The following is a 21626-nucleotide window of genomic DNA, read 5'->3' on the forward strand; positions in this document are numbered from 1 at the left end:
TTATCCACATAAATGAATACCCAGCATCCATTAAAATGGCAACGTGTTTCTATATTGATGTAGAACAATCTCCATAATAGATTGTTCAATGCAAAGAAAAACATTATACCAAAAGCACATGTAAGAAGAGCTCATTTATTAAAAACTTATATAATATATATATGTGGCATATATATGATCGTTATTAAGGTAATTAAATAAATGTGTGTGTGTATCACACATGTAAGAATTGTAAGAGTATAGGTGATTTTTCACATTTTTCTTTGCATCTCCTCTGTATTGTCTGAATGTTTAAAAATAATGCATATTATTCTTTTATAATTAGAAAAAACAATAAAGTTACTTTCATTAAAAAAATTCATACGTTACTAAGATCTCATTTGAAATTTCTACCCTGGGCAGCTAAGCAATTTTACAACTGAAAACAGTCACATGCTCTTTCCCCAAATGCCCTCTGATTCAGGACATTTGAACTTCAGAACAATGTCTTGATGCAAAAATATCGTTTCTTATTACAACCCTGGATGGCTAATATTTTCAACATAATTGATTGTGGTCATCTTCATGAGGGCTCAGGGAAAAGTCGCAAGGATGACAAGGCTCCCTTTGAGAGCCTCCTCTCTCATCCAACCCCTCTCCTGCTCTCCACCCAGAGTCTCCAGGGCCCTCGCTGCCCACTCAACACTACAGCCCCTCTCCCACCTCAAAACCTTCATTCTCCCCGACCCACGACCGGAATCTGAACTCCCACTCACCTTAGTGTGCCTAGTCTCTGCTCGAAAACAATTCAAATTCAATCCAGCCAAACATTTTCACAGGGTACAAGGAGACAAACCGGCTTCCTCTGCCTGGTTGGTAACTTGCAATTGTCTTTCACTGTCCTGATCCTCAGTGCCTCCGAATGTGACTTATAGGGTCACTGCAGGTGTCGTTAGCTAAGATGAGGTCATAGTGGGGTAGAGTGGTCCCTCATCCAGTATGACTGATGTTTTTAGAAAAAGGGAAATTTGGACACAGACACACACACAGGGGGAAGACTGGAGGTATGTAGCCACAAGCCAAGGCACCGCCTGAAGCCAGGAGAGAGGCCTGGATCAATGGCTTCCCAGAGCCTTCAGAGGGAGCACGGCCCTGTGACACCTTGATCTCTAACTTCCAGCCTCCAGAGCTGTGAGACAATAAATTTTGGTTGTTTTAAGCCACCCAGTTTGTGATAATTTGTTACAGCAGCCCCAGGAAACTAGTACACTATGCACAGTTTTTATTGCTATTCTAACACGTGTTCTTTCATATATATTCACTAAATGGAATCATATTACACATAGTCTTTCTCTACACCATAAAATGGGCTTTGGGTTCTTTAGAGAAGAGGGGACACGGCCAAGCTGCTTGTACCTTCAGGAAAGAAGTTGGGGGTTACAATAAACTGAGTGCCCTGCAGCTACCATGCGTACCTTTACTTCATCTCGCTTCGTCCTCATACATTTCAAGTGTGGAAACTGAGGCTGAGAGACATTAAGAGACCTATCTCAAGACATAGCTCCAAACTGAACCCAGAGCTTTTGATTTCAATCCAAATCCTTCCCGTGATATCAGTCAGTGATGACCAGAAGGTTGGAGCGGGCAGTCCTAGGATAGATCTCTCTAGCACCTGTTCACGTGGTGTGGTGAAGAGGCCCCACCAAGGGGACAACTGCGTCATTAGGGTGATGGCTGCGTCTCAGCCCTCCCACAAGAGGGCTCCTGGGAACAACCTCAGACCCTGAGACAGTCGCCTCTTCTTCCCCACCGTGCTTGGCCTTGACACTAACAATAATCACGATGGTGGGGCTGATTATGATTCTGGCTTTCTTTCACCGAGCACTTACTATGTGGTGTGCGCTGCCATGAGTTCTTTTTGTTTATTTATTTGGTTGCGCTGGGTCTTAGTTGTGGCAGGTGGGCTCCTTAGCTGCAGCTCGCGGGCTCCTTAGTCGCGCAAACTCTTAGCTGCGGCATACATGTGGAATCTAGTTCCCTGACCAGGGATCGAACCCGGGCCCCCTGCGTTGGGAGCACGGAGTCTTAACCACTGTGCCACCAGGGAAGTCCCCTGTCATGAGTTCTTAAAATGTATGATCTCATTCCCTGGCAAGTGGTAGAGTTTTAGGAGAGTTGTCTCTGAAGCGAACTTTCTTATTTGGTGCATTCTGCTACCTCTGGAGCACTAAAGAGTTCGGGAATGGCAGTCTAGTAAACTGAGACTCAATCTATTCTCTGGACAAGATGTAACAGCTAACATCTGGGAAAAATCCCACCAATATTTCCAGCTGGCTTCTGTCTTCCCACGAGATCAGCCGATTGTTTCCAAAACCATTAGCTCATCTAATGGGGGAGGGGTGCACCATGCTAATGAGTGTGAATGGCTCTCTTCAATAAGGGGCCCAGAAAAATGCATAATTCCTCCTGCCCTCATTTTCCACACTGTTCCCTGGAGTGCCCCCTCCTGCATGAATCACTCTGTTCCATGAAGCTAAAAGGGACCCCACTGGAATAGTCATTTACGGTGTTGATATTAGAATACATTTTGGTGTTGTCACCATTCACTTATTAAATGGATGCTTCTTGTGGCTTACTGGGTGCCAGCTGCTCCGCTGGGTACTGGGAGTACAAAGGCTTCCTTCGTGGCGCAGTGGTTAAGAATCCGCCTGCCAATTGAGGGGACATGGCTTGGAGCCCTGGTCCGGGAGGATCCCACATGTCACGGAGCAACTAAGCCTGTGAGCCACAACTACTGAAGCCTGCACGCCTAGAGTCCATGCTCTGCAACAAGAGAAGTCACTGCAATGAGAAGCCTGCGCACTGCAATGAAGAGTAGCCCCCGCTCACCGCAACTAGAGAAAAGCCTGCGCGCAGCAACGAAGACCCAATGAGGCCAAAAATAAATAAATAAAATAAGTTTATTAAAAAAAAAATAAATAAATAAACTGAAAGCAGGATCTCAAAGAGGTATTTGCCAAAAAAAAAAAAAAAAAAAAAAAAAAAAGAGTCATTCAGATCATGTTCCAGTGGTAGCAAACCAGCCTGGGATAGGATGGTAGGCGCACAAAGCCCCCGGACCGGAATCCTGACTTTGTCCTTGTACAAAGGCCATTCACGGGGCAAAGCCACGTGATGTTTTTTATCACCCGTAACCCAAACTGCCTCTTCATTGGGATCAGGCCAACCCCAGTCACTGGCAACCATAATAGGATGGTTTTTGTGACAATCATGTCTGATGAGGACTTGTCTCAGAGTTTTCTATCCATGGTCAAATTACAAAAAAGGACACTCTCCTTTTTGTTTGGATACCTCCTTCCTTTCACCTCTCCAAATCCTACCAGCACTTTGAAACCCAACTCAGCTCCAATGCCCTCTGTGCAGCCTTCCCTGCAGTCTGCCATCGATCTGGCTCTGCTCTGCGCCCATTTACACTTAGGGTTTAGCCCCAGTTATCTGCTCTCTGGTACTGTTCTTTATTTCTTGTGAGGAAATGGAGAGACAGGTCCTCCTGCCCATCTAAAAGGCTAGAGCTAATGACCAGTGCAAAATCGCCTTCTTTATCAACCTTTTCCCAAGTTCCTTCCGCCGCTGCCTTGCTCCTTCTTTTCCCATACAGTTTCCTCACTTCTTTTTTGACCCCCTTCTCCTCTTAACTTAGCAAAGCAAATCGAGATGTTCAAAAGGGTTTTGCTGCCAGGTTTTACTGGCAAACAGGATAAATATAACAACCTGGGAAAAGAATGCAAATTTACAAGAACCTCCAAAAGGATTATAGCCAGGCTATCCCTGTTCTTCACTGAAATTTAAATGAAGCCAACGTTTAATCTTTCTTAGGCTCTCAAGCTAGCTGTCCCTTTAAAGGTGGTTTCTGGAATCCATTTCTCCCACCGTTCTCTCACCACTCTCTCCAGATCCCGAATGTTTTCTGTGAGTCTCAGATGCTAAAGGATGGGTAATTCAAGTTCCCTCACTTTTATCAGAAGTGGTGTCACAGTTCTCAAGGTCCCTCTGCTTCGTGTGAATATACGTTCATCCCTGGTGCTCGACCAGCAGATAATAAGCTGTTTGAAAGTAGGAACTCGATTTTCAATATCTTTTTTAACATCTCACACAATGCTGTACCTTTAAGTCTCTCCTTTCTTTCCCAACTAATAAAACTCCTACCCATCATTCACGACCCCAGCTCAAACACTATCTTCTCCTTAATCGCCCGCTCACTACCCTTTCCCCTTCCCCTTCCAAATCTCCAGGCGGAATTAACTGCCTTCTCCTCTCTCGTCCCTCATCAGTTTATTCACATGACAAATATGGCACTTACTCCACTTTTTTATATTGTCTGTACAAACATTAGGTTGGAGTAAAATCATCCTCTCCTCCAGTCGTCTGTGAGCTCCCTGCAGCCTGTTTCAAGTGTATCCACAGCCCTTGGCACAGCCTGTGGGTTACAGTAGGTGCCCAAGGCATGCTTGTCCAGTGGAATGTTTCAGTTGCATCATACAGAGTCATGAGATGCTGTTTGTCTTCCACGTGCTAGAGGAGACACAAATGGACTCAGGAATGAAAGCCACCTTAGCTGTCCTCATACTTCCTGTGGCCCACACCACAGACATTCCACCACCTTCCTCACCACCATCACCATCACGCCATCCAGAAAAACCCCGAGGTCTGTGTACCCCAACCGAAGCAAGGAGTTCGGAGAAGCAGAGGAGCTTGGAGAAGTTACCCATAATGTATACAAGCAGAAATCACTTGAGGAACTACCTGCATTTTGATTTAATCTTCCTGTTGGGAGATAACTTTGCTCTCTTGGGTTTTTACAAGTGTTGTCAGTGAGGCACTGATTGCTCTCTGTTCTGGCTATCTTTCCAAGGATGTCTGCATAAACGACCTTGGAAACTGGACTTGCTGTCTCCCTCTGGAGCAAAGAGCTCGGTGCTTACTGCATTTTACAAAAGATTCAGCTCCCCTGAGCTCAGGTTCCTCTTCCGTAATGCAACCTACTGTGTGTGTGGGTGTCATCTGGCTCTCTTCCCATCACCCTGGGGGAACTGGGCTCGGGGAAATGGCACAGACGTGCTGATTCTCTGACTGCTGCTGCTGCTGTGAGTGATAAAACTTCCCTCCAACTCTGACCCAGGAGTCTCACGTCTCCTGCCCACATCCATGAACTGTGGCAAGAGCATGTGTTAGCTTGCACACAGGCAAAAATCTCAAAGCTCTTGTGGTTCCTGACACCCCTCAGCAGGGTCTTCTGGCCTTAATGTGCCCTGACTTCCCTTCTGAACATCTTCATATTCCCAACAAGCTACAGGGGTGGAACCCTGCCGGGCTGTGTGGAGGACAAATATTCATCAGTGATAAGCGGCAAATACGTGTACAGGAAGCTGGTTTGAGAAGTGATAATCATACCCTCAAAACAAACTGAGTTATGTGGTGATATTCACATGAAAGATGTGAACCAGGACACATGATCCTGCTGTCAAGACCAGGCACAGTCATTTTGGAGTTTCTTTATTATAAGGGACTAAAAGGGAGAAGGGAGCAGTCATGTGTCCCAGTGACTAGGAAAGTCCCTGTTTCTTGATCTGAACATTTCAAACAGTATTTAGCTTTTGTAACAGTGACTGGGCACTGCTCAGAAGTAGGGGACTATCTTTTTTTTTTTTTTTTTTAATATTTGTTTATTTATTTTGGCTGCGCCGGGTCTTAGTTGCGGCACTCAGGATTTTCGTTGAAGCATGCGGACTCTTAGTTGCGGCATGCATGTGGGATGTAGTTCCTCAACCAGGGATTGGCCCCCTGCATTGGGAGTGCAGAGTCTTACCCACTGGACCAACATGGAAGTCCCAGTAGGGGACTATTTTAATGAGGTTTTCCAGAAGTTTCTTGTTCCCTGTGGTTTTATTCAAGCAGGCGACTCATTTATTTATTAACCTAGTTAGTTCAAAAGGGATTTAAGGCAGCTTGCAAGGGTCTATAGAATTCAAGATTGCATAAATTAAAAGAAAGAAAAACAAGGGTGGGAGCATAAAATGGAGTCAGAAATGAGGCTCAAAATTTGTAACATAATTACATCCATTGTGTACACACAAAATATTTGGCTCTAAGCATTTTAGCGGCCAAAGAGAAAAGTGAAACCTGACCATTGGCACAATCTAAAGTGTCTATTAGATTAAAAAAGGGAAACATTTGCACCCCAGAGCTGGCTTGAAGGAGAGATGTGACAGTCACCACAGGAAAGTACAAAGCCCTACCAGGACCCTTATCCCCTCCAGAACAAAAACCTTAAGCCACTGGGGGCAAGCAGCAAATCCTGTCCCTCCCCCCCATCACCCCGAGCAAAGTGAAGACCCCACGTGGCTGGAGATAGGGAAAAGAAAAAACCCAATCTTCCTGGAGAAGATGCAGGAAACACTCATGGGTCCAGACCATTCAAGGCTTCCTATTGCTGGGGAAGGGGCAGGACAACTGAGAAGATGGAAGGGGACTAATCTGTTGACTTGACACAGCCTAGGAAAGAATCAGTGAACTTAAAGAGAGGTCAATAGAAATGAATGAAACTGTAACAGAGGCAAAAAGAATGACTACAGGAAAAAGAACAGAGCATCCAAGAACTGTGGAACAATATCAAACAATGTAACATACGTGTAATTGGAATCCCAGAAGTATGAGAGAGAGAGGGCCGAGCAAAAGAATCATCGGAAGAGATAATAGACGAAAAATTTCCAAAAATAATAAAAGACATCAGACCACGAGTCCAAGAAGCTCAGAGAACCCCAAGCAGCATGTGAATGCATACACTTCTCTCCATTTCTGCTGCTTCCCTCCTAGTTCAAGTCCCCATATTTATAGCCCAAGTGACTCTCATAGCCTAGGAAGTGGTCTTCCTTCCCCTACTCTTGTCCTCCTACCACACATTTTCCTACTGCAGTCAAAAAGATCTTTTAAAAAATAGGGGACTTCCCTGGTGGCACAGTGGTTAAGACTCCGCGCTCCCAATGCTGGGGGCCCAGGTTCGATCCCTGGTCAGGGAACTAGATCCCACATGCGTGCTGCAACGAAGAGTTTGCGTGCCACAACTAAGGAGCCCACGTGCCACAACTAAGACCCAGTGCAACCAAATAAATAAATTTTAAAAATATATATATTTAAGAAAATAAACATCGCTCCCCAGCTTAAAGTCCTCTAGTCACCTCTCTTTGCATTTACCATAAAATCCCATCTGTTCCCTGTGGCCTGCCAGGCCCTGCGTCCTCTGGACCCTGCCTGTGTCTCTGCTCCTGTACCTTATCCACCTTTTTCATTGTCCTCCAAAGGCACGTTTCTGTCCTTCAAACACAGTGGGTGTCCCCCAACTCTCGTTCTCGGTTCTTGCTCTCCCTGTGAAGCGAGCTGCCTTCAGAACTGTGCTGGGCTGGTTACTTCTCAGCCAATCTTCAAGTCTTGCTTTTCCAACCTTCCCCCTGAAGAAGTCTGCCCAAATGCTTTTTATCACATTATTTTACTTCCATCGTAGTACTTATTACTATCAGAAATTCTCCAATTTATTTACTTGTTTATGCATGTGTTGATTTTCTCTCTCCTGTGACTAGATCTCTGTTCTTTGAGGGAAAAGGCCCTTCCATGGCCTTGGTGCTTACAATGGTGCCTGGTAGGATACCGGCATTGAAAATTTAAGTGTTGACTGAATAAGGAATTAGGTCGATTGAAAAATAAATACTCATTAGCGGCACAAGCTCAGGGAAACGACTTACAGGTCAAGAGGCATCATCAGTTTTTAAGTTATCCTCAGTGAGTGCTAGAGCTGACTTTTAGTCATGTGGGTACACAGCTCAGCTGATAGGTAGCCAGACATTTTGGTAACACATTATTTATGGACTGATGTAAGCCACAATTTTCTGCTTTAAAGAGGACTGTCATTTATGATTATTCATATTTTATTGGTTTCTTGGTTTTATAGATATCACCCAGAATCAAACGATAAAGAAGAACTGGGAGATTGGATAAGTACAAATATTTGCCAAAATTTCCTAACACAACCTTGACCTATTTTTTTAAAACTATGCGCAGTCTGGATAGACTTTTCAGACGACATGTGACCAAGGCCCAGACCCTCCTGCTGGAGGGGTCCAGATTCCAGTCTGTTACATCTGTCATTTAGACCCCTTCCAATTCCCTCACATGTTTCTGTCCCTTGTGGATCCTTGCCTACTCTTCCCTGCAAACCACTTCTTCCCTCTGCAGCCACATGAAAAATGAAGAGACAGAGCTATTTGATCTTTTAGATTCCCTCCAGCACTCAAGTTCTTTTATCCTATTTGCTCCAAACAAGATGAATTGTGTCCTCCCCACCCTTTTATCTTCCTTTTCTGCTGCCCATCTCAGTTGAATAAGGGAGGGGTTGTGGCCCCACTCTCTGTCCCCACTTTCTAGACTAGGTGTACGCTAACCCTATATTTTTTTCATTCCTAATTACTCTTTAGGGAATGCTGTAGGCACCTGTTTTTGTTCAGATACACAGAGCATTCTGTTATTTTTATAGTTAATCAAAATGTACAAGGGAAGAATCGATCACGTTTTTACGGAATCATTTCACAAATTGCGGTGCAACTGTAGCAAGCCCCTCGGCCTCACGTTCCTCACCTGCAAAAGGAGGATGCTGGGATTTATGATCTCTGTTAGGAAACAGGCTACTCTAGGAAGGGGAAGTGCCAAGCAGGGAGGGGTGAATTCATGAGAGCCCCGCAAAATCTGCCTGGATTCTCTCCTGCTCCTTTAGGTCTCATGGCTCTGAGAGTTGCAATCTCCTCCACCCTCGGGCCAGGACCTTTAAAACTGCCTAAAGAGTGGACAGAGCACCCGCTTTGCTTCTTTATAGAACGACGAAGACACAAACCCAGAGGAAACCCAGAGATACAAACAGCAGTATATACGTTTCTGTTCAAACCCCGGGAAGCAGCAAAGAGCACCTGTCCAGAATTCCCTTCTCATGAGTCACCTACGCTCTGGCCCAGGAGGGCTCAGACAGCACCACCACCCCTCAGAGGTTCCTGCCCATCTCTGGGTCAGGCGGTCTTTGAGCACCATATTGCCTCCCAGCACCCAGAATTTGGTGAACCCGAAGATTCCCGGAGTAATTAAGACTCTGGTTCAAACCTCCGGGACCCCCTAGAGTCCACTTCACACTGCTGTAGATGACTTGCACAGTTACACTGTTGGGCCCAGCGCCCTGGAGCCCCCAAATCATTCCCATCAAGGTTTCTCAAACTTTAACGTCCATCTGAATCAACTAGGGATCTTGCTAAATTCAAATCGTGAGTCGGTAGGACTGTGGCGGGTCTCAAGGGTCCGCATTTGCGGCGAGCTTCCGGCACTGCCACTGTTGTTCTTCAGACCACACTTTGAGTCACGAGGTCCTAGTCTAGAAGTCGGCACTTTTATTTTTATTTTTTTCCCTGTAAAGAACCAGAGAGTAAATATTTTCGGCTTTGCAGGCTGCCGATCTCTGGTCACAACTACTCAACTCTACTGAAAGCAACCATGGCCAAAAGCAGCCATGGGCAAAATGTAAACAAAGGAGGACGGCTGTGTTCCAGTAAAACTTTATTTACAGAAACAGGCGGTGTGCCAGCTTGTTGACTCCTCTAAGTAGTCTCAGAGATTGAGAGATCCCTCTCCTCTAGAACAGTCCATTTCATTGACATCCACAAGTAAGGTCCCATCCACCAAGAATCTCGACCCAGATAAAGGACCTCCCACTGCAGGCTAAAAATAGAACACCTTAGCCGTGGAGTGACCACCAGAGCGTACACTAGGAAACACATTCTTCAGTAGTAACATGGGGTTGTCCTTTCACATTCTCTAAGGTCCTCCTCAATTCTGAACCCTGATACTCCCTAAATAATCTTCAAAGAGAAGAGAAAAGCAATTCCAGTTATGAGTTCTTGCCTTCTGTCAAACCCACTTTTTGTTTTCCAGATGTGTGGGATGATAAGGAAAGCATGTACTTCAAAGCTCGTAACATAGGGGTTCTTTCTAATAGTTGTTCCTGAATTACTGAGCTCCTTGGAATTAAATCCAAGCACAAGGCAGGCTACAGCCCCGGTGGCTTTAAAGACAGTGGTGATGTTAACACAGAGGGTGGTTTCAGAAGACGCGGCAGCCTCTACTTATTGGAGTCAGCTCATGTTTCTAGGGGTCTAAGCAGATTTGCAATTGGTTCTCAGTCAGTCTGGGGCAGACGGAACAGAAGTCAGCCTATGCACTTCATTTCCCAGAGCTTCAGAGTTGGTGAAGGATTCAACATCTCAAAAAAATCCAGGCTTCCACTCAGATTGTGCATATTTCCATGCCGCATGCTCTGAGGGGCCTGATGGATTTGTTTAGCAACTCTCGGCTTGCAGCGATTAGCCACAGAGATGGAGACTTCAGACCTTCCAGAAGATTTTTGCCAAACATTTCTCTCTACCTAACCCTCTTTTTCCCTGTTCAAACCCCACTCAAAAGTGCCTTAGGGCCTTTCCTGGTGGCGCAGTGATGACGAATCCGCCCGCCAATGCAGGGGACACGGGTTCAAGCCCTGGTCTGGGAAGATCCCACATGCCGAGGAGCAACTAAGCCCGCGTGCCACAACTACTGAGCCTGTGCTCCTAGAGCCCGTGCTCCGCAACAAGAGAAGCCACCGCAATGAGAAGCCCACGCACCCCTGCTCGACGCAACTAGAGACAGCCTGTGTGCAGCAATGAAGATCCAACGCAGCCAAAAATAAAAATAAAGACATAAAAAAATTTTTTAAAAAGTGCCTTAGATGGGCCCTGAAAGCTTGGTCTTTTCAGGGACCTTAAAATCCAAAAGGGGCTATTTAGGCACTAGTTACGCCTATTAAACCAATTTTTGAGGGAAGACAGATCACTAACTGGTAGTTAAAAATCTAGATACTTGTGATCCTCTTTTTAAAAATAGTTCTAACAATAATGTAATGAAAGTAGTAAACAGTTATTACTAGAAACAAGGCAACCTACCTTATTGTTTTCCCCAATGGTCCCTGTTTACATGAATTTTTAATTTTTTATATAATTTTGCTCTTGGGAGAAAAAATAGGCATAAACGTTTTGGGAGGCAATTTGGCAACGTTAATCAGACTGTCAGAAAGACAGTTCTCCTTTGATATAGCAACTCCATATTTAGAAACTTAACCTGAGGAGATTATGAAGAATAAAGGCATGGATTTAACTTGAAAAATGTTCCTAACAGCAAAAGACTGAAAACACCTAGATGAAGTCCAGCATCAGGGTGTGGATCAAGTAAAATAATACATCCTTACAATGGCATGGCATGCAGCCATCCAAAATGATGTTCATTAATTGACAGGAAAGATATTTGTCCTGTATTATTAAAGGAAAAAAAGAAAGACAGTTACAAAATAAATATACAATAGAATTCTAGAAGAAAAAACTCCGAAATGTTAGAAATGTTTTTTCTCTGCAAACTGGAATTTGGGGATGATATTTAATTTCTACATCTTTACCTCTGTAATTCTAATTCTTCACAAAGAGCATCTATTCCCTGTGTTATAATGTACTACAAATATTCAAATAAATATACTTACGATCGTATACAGTTATGATTACATGCTCTGCTTTGGGCATTTATGTGTTATCTCTTTTAATGCAGGAAGCCTTTCCTCTGAGGCTTTAAAGGCTAAAAGCCTTTCTTTATCTCTTTGATAAAATAAGGTAGGACCAGGCTGCTGAGAAGCCAAGTGTCCTTTGGCAGATCCTTGGGGCATGGGAGTAACCTGAAGTCCTGGCTTTCCTGTGATTTCCAGACCTCACTATCTCCTTTGCTCTTGTGAAGTGCTGACTCACTGGGAACAGTAATCCTGGGGTACAATGAGATTTTTGTTTTGATTCTATTCTATTGTCCATGGTTCTCAAAAGACTTCTGAAAAAGGGCTTATTCAGCGGTCCCTTCCTCAGTTCAAGAATCAACTTTTAACCATTTTAAATTCAGAGTCCTGCACCCAGCAGGAATTACAGTGGTTGCTGACATTCTGTGACATGTCACACTAGGAAGAGGTACATCCCACAGTGACCCTCTCCTTCTGGTTTCAGGAAAATTGGAATGTCACAATCAATAGGCAAAAAGACAAAAGCACTCATGGAAAGCTTCCCTTCCCTGTCCTATCTTTCACAACGTATAGTTTCTTCACATCAGAAGTTCTTTGAAACTATTAATCCTCTTCCAGGAGAATCATCTAAAAATGTGTTTGGCCAAGACCTAAAGTGTTTACACTGTTTTTTTTTTTTAACTTTTTATTTTATATTGGAGTATAGCTAATTAATAATGTTGTGATAGTTTCAGGTGCACAGCAAAGGAACTCAGCCATACATATACATGTATCCATTCTCCCCCAAACTCCCCTCCCATCCAGGCTGCCACATAACATTAAACAGACTTCCCTGTGCTGTACAGTAGGTCCTTGTTGGGTACCCATTTTAAATATAGCAGTGCCTTTACACTTCTTTTGAAAAGTGATAATCAATCTTGTTTCAAAGTAGATTTCAGTGTCACTTACATGTCTCTCTCCCTAAGAATCCCTAATTAGATGGCAAGCTCCAGTCACTCTAGAGAGGAATTAAAGCTTTGTTTAAGGCTTCTCCAGTCACAGGGATGTTAGGGAAATATTTCTGTCCTGATTCTCGTTCTGGTAGTGTACCAACCTTTGTCACGGCTCCTGGGAGTTTTAGACGACGACGATGACAACAACAATAAAATCCAGAGACTTTTAAGTTTTACTAAAGAACTTAAACTGCCCTGGTGGGAGTGTGAAATTGAGTGCTCTAGTTTATCTTTCAAAAGTAGTCACCTTCACAGCTCACAATGGTGGTCTAGACGCCTGCCCACAAAGCAAGACCAAAGGATCTATCAAGGCTCCCTCTGTTATCTTTTGATCTCCAGCCCCTAGTTGAGATGCTCATAAGAAGCACTGAATGATTTCCCTTTCTGTAGAAAAACAGCACCTGCTGAAAGAGAACAGCAGAACTTCTTCTCATTCTTGAAAACAGCTTTTCACAAAAGTATCTCAGAGAATTCCTTCTGGACCTAGGAGGATGTCTTAGTTCCCTGAAGACGTGGCATTAAATTGAGACATTTAGATTCTGCATAGCTGTGATTCCCACAGATAACTGTCCCACTCTACTGAGCAAATATCACATATTCTTTCCATATTTCCTCAGATAGAAATGTTATAAAACTGCTGTGGACACCAAATCAAGGATGACCAATGTTTTCCCTGCATGATCTTGGTTCCTGAAACCATTTGGTCATTATCCAACTCACTTTTCCAGGTAAGAGGCTTAATCTCTTTTAAGACTGCTAACTCATCTCAACTCGTTTTGGTTTCCACTCTTCACTAAGTCTAAAAGTTTGGGTGGCAACACCCAGAATTAGTTCTAGCCTTCTAGGCTGTGAAAATTTACCAGCTCCGAAAATCTGAACGTGAACCTTGTCTTGGTAATTGATCACAGCCTCTTTGCAAAAGAGTTCTTTATTTGTAAAATGACTCTCTTCACTTGAATGATGAAATAAGCAAGGCAGCTACAATTACCCTAAAGCAATATGCAACAAAATGTCATATGAATGTTAACTCACTCAGCAGACATTCTCATTTAGCTCCAAGCTATTTTAGGACTCAACATAAACACTACCAGCTCCTGTGTTCTCCAGGTTACCAAGTCCCTGAGGTCAAATAAGTACTCTTTGCTGCTGCCCTATAGCTTTCTGCAAGTTTGGTGGTGTTAAGTATTAGGACTATAATAATAATAATGATAAATAATATATATTGGTTACTGTGAGTTGGGTACTGTGCTAGAGGCTAAACATACAGCATTATACTTACTCCCTACAACAATTATCTGAGTTAGATATTATTCAGTGGGCTTAAAATTGTGCCTCAATGCTTACAGCAAGTAAATTACAAATGCTGAGATTTGGATCCAGGTCTGTGTAACTTACAATAGGGTTTCTCTCAGAGGCACTGTTGATATTTTTCTGGGTTATTGTTTTGCAGGAGGTTTTCTGTGCCCTGTAGGCTGTTTAGCAGCCTCCTTGGCCTCTACCCCTAGATGCCAGTAGCAACTCCTAAGTGGGATAACCAAAGTTGTCTCCAGACATTGGCAATGTCCTGGAGGGGGAGTGAAATTGTTCCCAAATGAGAACCACTGCTCTAGAATTAGGGATTTGACTCCAGATCGCCCTTTTCTGAACTACTATGCAAATTTCCCTCTGCACGGTGGATTTCTGAAGTGTTCCTCATTTGTTCTTTCCTAATTTTTTTGTTTGAAAATGTTGAGTTACAGTAACAACAGGCATGTTGTAGCAGAAATTATATAGTAACTGTATGTAATAAATCTATAGTATGAATGGTTGGTCCCTTCTTCTCCTCCCATCTATGCTCCCCTTTTTGTCCATTTCCAGTTGGATGATATGAGAGGACCAAGGCAAGTTGCCTTATTTTCCGGTGTCTCTCCTCCTCAGTCAGAATACATACTTCCTGTTGGGTTCTTTGGAGATCTCCTGCCTCTTTGTGGGGTAAGAGTTTACTGGAAAGAGGATACTGAATGATAAGCGTCCAAATTTGCAGCTGGAGTCCTTGAACAAGGGACCCGGATCACTGACCTCGGCAGTGAGTCCAGTTGCACGGCCTGGCCTTTGATTAGGAAATCAAGGTGAATGTTAGAAAAGCTGACCCCACTCTTGTCTTGGGGTCTGATCGAGGGCCTGACCTGATTTTGAAGGCTTCTCTCCTTCTGGGTCAGCTATGAGGATACACTGGCAACCACGAGTGTGTGCAAGTCGCCTGTAGCGGCTGTTCCTTCCCACTTGGGAGGTGGCACCTCCAGGCAAGTCCCTGGAAAGATGGCCCGCAGCAGCCTGCAGATGAGTGCGCCTGGCTGCCTTACTAAGTGCTTACTCCACACTCCTGCCACCCCGAGTCCCAGTAAGGGAAGGTCTCTCAGGGGGAATGATGTTCCCTTCTTAACAGGGCACACGCCTGAAGTCTCAAATAAGGCGCATGAAGAATTACATCTTCCCTTTAAGCTGAGAGGCATTCTGGGGTTAGAAAGTGCCGGAGACTAGCTGAGAGAGTAGGAAACTTTCTGCTCTAGAAGCTGATGGGAATTCTGCTCTAAGGGAGATAGTGTATCCCTTCACTGAGGGTTGGGATAGACTCCTTCCTGCCTTCAGAGAAGATTAACCAAGCACATGTGGCATCAGACATTTTCCTGCAAGCAGGTGGTAACACTTGTACTTAAAAAAAAAGAAAAAAGAAAAGAAAAAAAAAATGAACTTTTTAGAGGGAGGAAGGGGGCCCTAAGTGTCATAAATCCAGAGGGGCCCTCAAGGTAATTTCTTAGTCAATTTTGGGAGTGAAGGAGTCCTGCTTCTGCATTCTAGACGACTTTTGCGTGGAATCATAAAGCCTCGGGCGGGAGGGGACCTAGGGTGTCATCCTTCCATGCCCTTCCCACCTCCAACGCTCAGCTCATAGTACTTGGAGCTTATTTAACGAAGGGGAGCGCCCTTTTCTTTGCGTCCGCGCCCCACGCCTGCCCAGCGGGCGCTCACCTTGTGCTGTTTCCACATGGCCCCCAGCGGCTTCACCTCGTGCTTGCCGTGCCGGCCCTCCTCCAGGCACAGATAGCACACCGGGGCTCGGCAGCTCACGCAGTACATGCTGTAGTTCTCCATTTCGTGGTCAGGGCACGTAGGGTACTTGCGGGCCGCGCCGCCCCCCGCCGCTCCGGCGCCGGTCGCACCCGGGCTCTTGCAGCTTCCGCCTGCGCTGGGGGCGCCCTGGGCGGCGCCTGGAGACGCAGAGGCGGCCTCGGCGGGCGCGCGCGGCGGCTGCGGCGGCGGCGGCGGCACCAGGCGGTGCTTGGCGAAGGGTCCCCGGGATGGATGGCACTTGAGCTGGCAGGCAGCGCAGTAGAGCACGTCGCACTGCTCGCAGAGCGTGACGGCCGGCTCGGGCGGGGTGCGGTCGCACAACTGGCAGACGGCCACGGCAGCGGCTGCGGACGCCCCCTGCACGGCCCCGCGGCCCTGCTGATACCGCTGCACGATGGCCTCGAGCAGTCGGTTGCGCCGGAAGCCGCGCAGGCCGCGGTGGTCCAGGGAGGCGCTGCGGTGGCACTGCGGGCACGTGATGGAGCTTGAGGAGGCCGAGGACAGCGAGGAGCAGGCGGCGCCCCGGGCGGCGGCGGCCGAGGAGCCGGGCGGCGCGGGCACCATGGGCAGCACGCGAACCCCGTTGGGGGACTTGAGGCTCGGGGTGTACGAGCCGTAACCGCTGTCTGTCTCACTGTACAAGCTCAGCTTGTCCGCGTGGTCGCCGCCGGCTGCGCTCCCGCCGCCGCCGCAGGCCGGGCCAGCCGGCGCCTCGTGGTCCGGAGGGGGCGCGGCGGCGGCGGCGCCTGCGGGCAGCGCTGAGCCCCGGGAGTGCAGGAGCGGCGGGGGCAGGTGCTGCTCACCGTCCGGGGTCTGCACCGCGATGGTACGTGCGCAAGGCAGGCAGACGTTGTGGGAGCACGGCAAGATGATGGGCTCCCGAAACAGCGAGCCGCACACGGGGCACTTCAGCTCCTCCTCCATCGCTGCGCCGGCGGAGAGAGCGGCTCGGGGCGGAGGGTGGAACGGCCCAAGCCCCGGAGACGGGCAGAGGCGAACAAGCGTGCTTAGCGCCAGTGAGAGGGGAGGCGGGCGCATCACACGGGCATGACTGCTTCCCAAGCCGGGGGCACGCCCCTCTCTCTGTCCCGGGGCCACCGCCCACAGACGACTGGGGGCAAGAGGAAGGAGGGCGGGTCCTCACCTCCTGCCCGCGAGGCTCCTGCACCAGCGGCTTCAACCGGCGGCCAGAGTCCGGAGCCGGTCGGCTGCCCTCGCGGTGGCCTGCGAGATGCTTTAGGGGATGAATCAGCACCAGCGCCGCCGCCGGCTGCTGCGCGCGTCTCCTCTCCACATCAGGACCGGCTGCCGGGCTGAGGTTCGATGGCTCTCCTCTTTCAGCCCCTCGGTTGCAGTGGGCAGCTGCCCAGGGGCCCCTTTTGCCCTGGCCGGTGGCCACCCGCAGTCCGGGCGATCTGTAGGTGAGAAGGCGGGCGAGCAGGCCTCTTGGCCGTGGGGCTGGGTTCAGCACCACGAGGCGGCGGACAGCGCCTGGCAGCCGAAGCGGAAGCCCGAGCTCCGCTCTCGGGGACCCGGGGGCCTTCACCTGCCAGGCCTCTGCGCCCGCGACTACCTCGGGGGGCCCCGCCGGCCCGGAGACCTTCTCTCGCCTCCCTCTCCGGCTGCTGCCGACGCGGGCCGAACGCGCCCTGGGGCCTTCTTTCCGCGGCCAGGACGGCCCCGCTGCTCCGATTCGCCGCTGCTGTTCCTGCGGCGCCTCTGACCTTGGCCGCGCGACGCGGCAGCCCGCGGGCGGAGGGCGAGCGCCCGGCTGGCTCGGGAATGCCCTCCGGTCCCCGTGCCGCCGCCGCCGCCGCCTCCTCCCGGCGCCGCGCGCCGAGGAGTTGTAATTTCCAGGGCCGAGAGTAGTGGTGGGGCGGAGGGAAGGCGGAGCGAGGAGGGGCCCGCTCGGCGAATGAGGGCTCGCCTCTCGCTGCTAGGGGAGTCCTGGGGCGATGTTAAGGGTTCGCAGAGAGGATCACTGTTAAAAGCAAGCTATTATTTGGACGGAGACTGCATCCTGAATTAGCACAGCGACCTGTCCCGCCCCGCCCCTGCCAGCATCTCTCCCGCCCACTCCCACCTACCACCATAAAAGGGGAACAACAGGGACCTAGAAAGCTGGTTGTTTACAAATGGAGAGGTAGCACAGTTGACCGTCGCTCCAAAAAATGCAAGCCACAAAATGTCGGACAGCCTGAAGTCAAAGGGTGAGGTTTTATTTGTGGGTTGAACCACAAGCCATCTCGCCTCTTCAGTCGAGAGTGCCCCTCCGCGATCCATGTCAGTCGTCTCTGCAGAGGGAGGACACGACACGGGGCTTATAAAATGCGGCTTCCCGGCGGAACGCGAAAACGGGCCACTTTAGGCCCGTTGGCCCTCGGAGCAGATTCCCGGGACCCAGGCCCGCCTGGCCGCGGATGCGGCGGCGTGAGGCCGGCGGAAAGGCAGCGAGCGGGGATGTTCGTTTTATGAATGAAAAAGATCTCCACATTCCGCCACGCCAGCCACGAGGAGAGCCTCCCACCCGCGGCCCTGGCTGCTTGGTGTGCGGGGAAGGATGGGTGGGGAGGCCGCGCGCGCCCAGGGAAGCGCTCGCAGCGCAGCCGGCTCTGCCTACGGACGCTTCACGCCGGCGTGAGACAGACACAGGTTAGGCAATCGCTTGCTTAAAAACCACAGGAATATTGAAGTCACGCCTCTCTCTGTTCTCGGGCTCTCTGGCACTCGAACAAAGGCCGGGGAGGCGCCGCAGCGCCGGGCGCGGAGTCGCAGCCCTGGGGAGGCCCCAGGGCCCCTGGGGACGGGGCCGCGCGCAGGGGGACCCCTGGGGGAGAGGCGTGTTGACGCGGCCCTGACAGAACTCTGCGAGTCAGGATCCCGGGTGGGAATCTCAGCTCCTTTACTAACCAGTCCCCCCGCCCTGAGCGGTCTGACTGCGCTTTCCTAGTCTCTGATCCTGCATCTGTCAGCGAGGGTTGCAATGATACTTCTGTGTTGAGAACTGAACGAAGCCGTCGTAAACACAGATTGCAGACCCGGCTTCCTGCTCTAAAATCCTGTGACTGTTCAGTTCAGCTTTGCCCACTGTTGGGCAGCCTGTTTCCAGTTTGTCTTGAAGTTGAAGAGCAGGCCAACCGCGTGCCAGATAGAGCAACACAGAGTTAAAAGACCTGACCGGACTTCTCGTCATCTGCAGGGAGCTTAGAACAATGATGTAACCAGGCGTCAGTATCCCCAGATGGCGGATGGTGACAACCCCGTCCTAATCTGCCTTCTATAGATAAAGCCACAATATGCTGCATCCTGCCTGCGGTGCTTTGATAAGCCTTCAAGAGAGCTGCTATAGCGTTGCTACACTGCTGAGGAGGGCCGGGGGTGGGGGGACACATGGGTGTAGGTAGGTATGTGATTGAATCATTCACAAATGAACTTCTTGTGATGCTAGCAGTGTCGTCACTCACCCCAGCCCAACTCAGCGTTCCTGGTGACTACAAAGAAAATAATAACCTCTTATGGTTCTACTGTGAACAGACATGCCTCACTCCCCACCCCAACCAGTGGTCATGTGTCTGAGAGACCTCCTCTGCTTTGTCATTTTCAGACTGCTTGGGGGGGGGGGGTGAGGTGAGGGTGGGGAAGGGCTCCTGGAGGGGGATGGAAATACCCCTGTACAGAAGGACCGACAATTCCAGCAACTCTGTCTCTCAGACTGAACATGATTTTGTTTCCCATGGGGAGGAAGCTCATCTAATACTTCAGAATTCTCCACCTATGCCTTTCCCACCTGCCCCCATCCCATCCCCCCCAATCCCATCCCCCTAAATCATCCCCAATCCCCCTAAATCAGCTTAACCTTGTACCACACTGTTGCTAAGGCATTGCTCACTGGGGGGATTGGCCTCCTTCAGCTGCTGTGTAGGAGCTGAGGTTACACAGCAATTCCAATAGTTCACCGTAGCCATAATCACTAATGGTTGTCAACATCGTCCGTAAGAAGTCCTCTTTCTGTCCCAACTGAGTCATGTACCATATGTATACAGAAAAGCAATCTTACTTCTCTGATCCTCAGTTTTTTTCTATTATAAAATTTAAGGATAGAATTCATTGAACTTTAAATTTCCTTTTAGTTCTAAAAGTCTCTGCATATTAGTAGTTGTTAAGAATGATATAACCTCCTTAATAAAAATGACTCTCACAAAGAAATTTGATCCCAAGATTGAACGGCATATCCATTTTTTCAAGTCATTAGTATTTTATTAATGTCTGGGCCTCATGCAGATGGTGAGGCAAGTAATAATACTTCCATCGTAGGACTTGACAGTGTGTCCTCGTCTGTTCAGGCTGCTATAACAAAAATGTCATAGACCGGGTGGCTTAAACAACTGAATTTACTTCTCACAGTTCTAGAGGCTGAGAAGTCTATGATCAAGGCACTGGCAGGTCTGGTGTCTGGTGAGAACACACTTCCTCGATGCCAGACAGCTGCCTTCTTTATGTAGCCTCACATGGAGAGAGGGAGGGCAGAGCAAGCTCTCCTGTCTCTCCTTACAAGGGCACTAATCCCATTCACAAGGGAGCCACCCTCATGACCTAAGGACCTCCCAAAGGCCCCTCTTCCTAATATATTACAGTGGTGGTTAGGATTTCTATATATGAATTTTGGGGGATGCAGACATTCAGTCCACAGCACAGTGTGAAATTATATTCTTGTATATAATCTCATTTAATCCTCACAACAACTCTGGAAGATCACCACATTTTCTTAATTTTATGATGTACGTATTTTTACATTTTAATGTTGCTGAAATCGGGACGTATACTACAATTGACACATACTTCTCTCTCCATGCTTACCTTGAACATTTCTTATTAAATTGATAATGCAGCTTCCAATCACTTAGAATCATGGAAATGTTTTATTATTTCCAATTTACAGACAAGGAAACTGAGATGAGGAAGCTCAAGATCTTACAACTTTTAATGGTGGATCTAGAACTGGTCTGACGTCAAGTTCAAAACATTTTCCTTTAAACCACAGTTGCTAATGAGGACTTCCCTCACAGTTACTGGTGGACAGTCTAGGGGAGCTCAGGAATGCAGAAGTCCATGCTCCCTTTCTGTAACAGGGAAGAACAAAATCTGACTCCATGTTGGATCTGTTTCTTTTACTTTAACCTTTGCTCTTCATTGCTTTTTGTTACTCTAATCACTAAAAGGATATTGTCTATAGCTATTGGCATACATAATGGCCTGCCTCAGGGAACCCTGCCCCTCCACCTGAATGTTACTAAAGTGGCTCTGTTCAGCTCACAGGGAGACAATCAGACCCTGTCCACCTGTGGATGCCTGCAGAAAAGAAGAAATTAACATATCCCCTCCCCGAGGGTGGCCATTCCAGGAGATATTTTGCAAGACTAATGGCCTTTTTCCTTTACTTCCTCACTTCCTCCCCCTCTCTGTTCTATAAAAGAAACTGGCATCCAGACCCCAATGAGATGGTTCTTTTGAGACACTAGTCTGCCATCTTGTCAGTCTGCTGGCTTTCCGAATAAAGTCGTATTCCCTGCCTCAACACCTCATCTCCGATTATTGGCCTGTCATGCAGTGAGCAGAGTGGGCTTGGATTCGGTAACATTTCCTCACCCAGGGCCATTGAACGTGCAATTCTCTGCCTTCCCAGGCTCCCCCACCCTCCAGGTTAGGTGCACCTCTAATAAGCTCCTGGAAGTACCCTGTGTTATTCCTCTGTAGCCCTATCAATCATTGACTGCTATTTTTGTTTATGTATCTCTCTCCTTTAGACAAGAAGCTCCTCAAGGATTGGGATCCTGTCTATCTTGTTTCCCGGGTGTATTTCCTCTGCCATTGTC

The 21626-nt window shown here is 47.9% G+C and overlaps 1 protein-coding gene across 3 annotated transcripts in view; it reads right to left on the minus strand.

Annotated features, from left to right (window-relative positions):
* The window catches only part of TRIM67 (tripartite motif containing 67), a 48045-nt gene extending 31368 nt beyond the window's left edge, over positions 1-16677 (minus strand). For 2 of the 3 annotated variants that reach the window (XM_061198722.1, XM_061198713.1), the window contains exon 1: positions 15652-16677. In XM_061198722.1, coding sequence (XP_061054705.1) covers positions 15652-16677 — 1026 coding nt within the window. The remainder of the gene's footprint in view (positions 1-15651) is intronic. The other variant, XM_061198729.1, reaches the window with a different exon arrangement.
* Between the last annotated feature and the right edge of the window lie 4949 nt (positions 16678-21626).

This window comes from Eubalaena glacialis, chromosome 1 (genome assembly GCF_028564815.1).
Source record: "Eubalaena glacialis isolate mEubGla1 chromosome 1, mEubGla1.1.hap2.+ XY, whole genome shotgun sequence".
NCBI lineage: Eukaryota > Metazoa > Chordata > Mammalia > Artiodactyla > Balaenidae > Eubalaena > Eubalaena glacialis.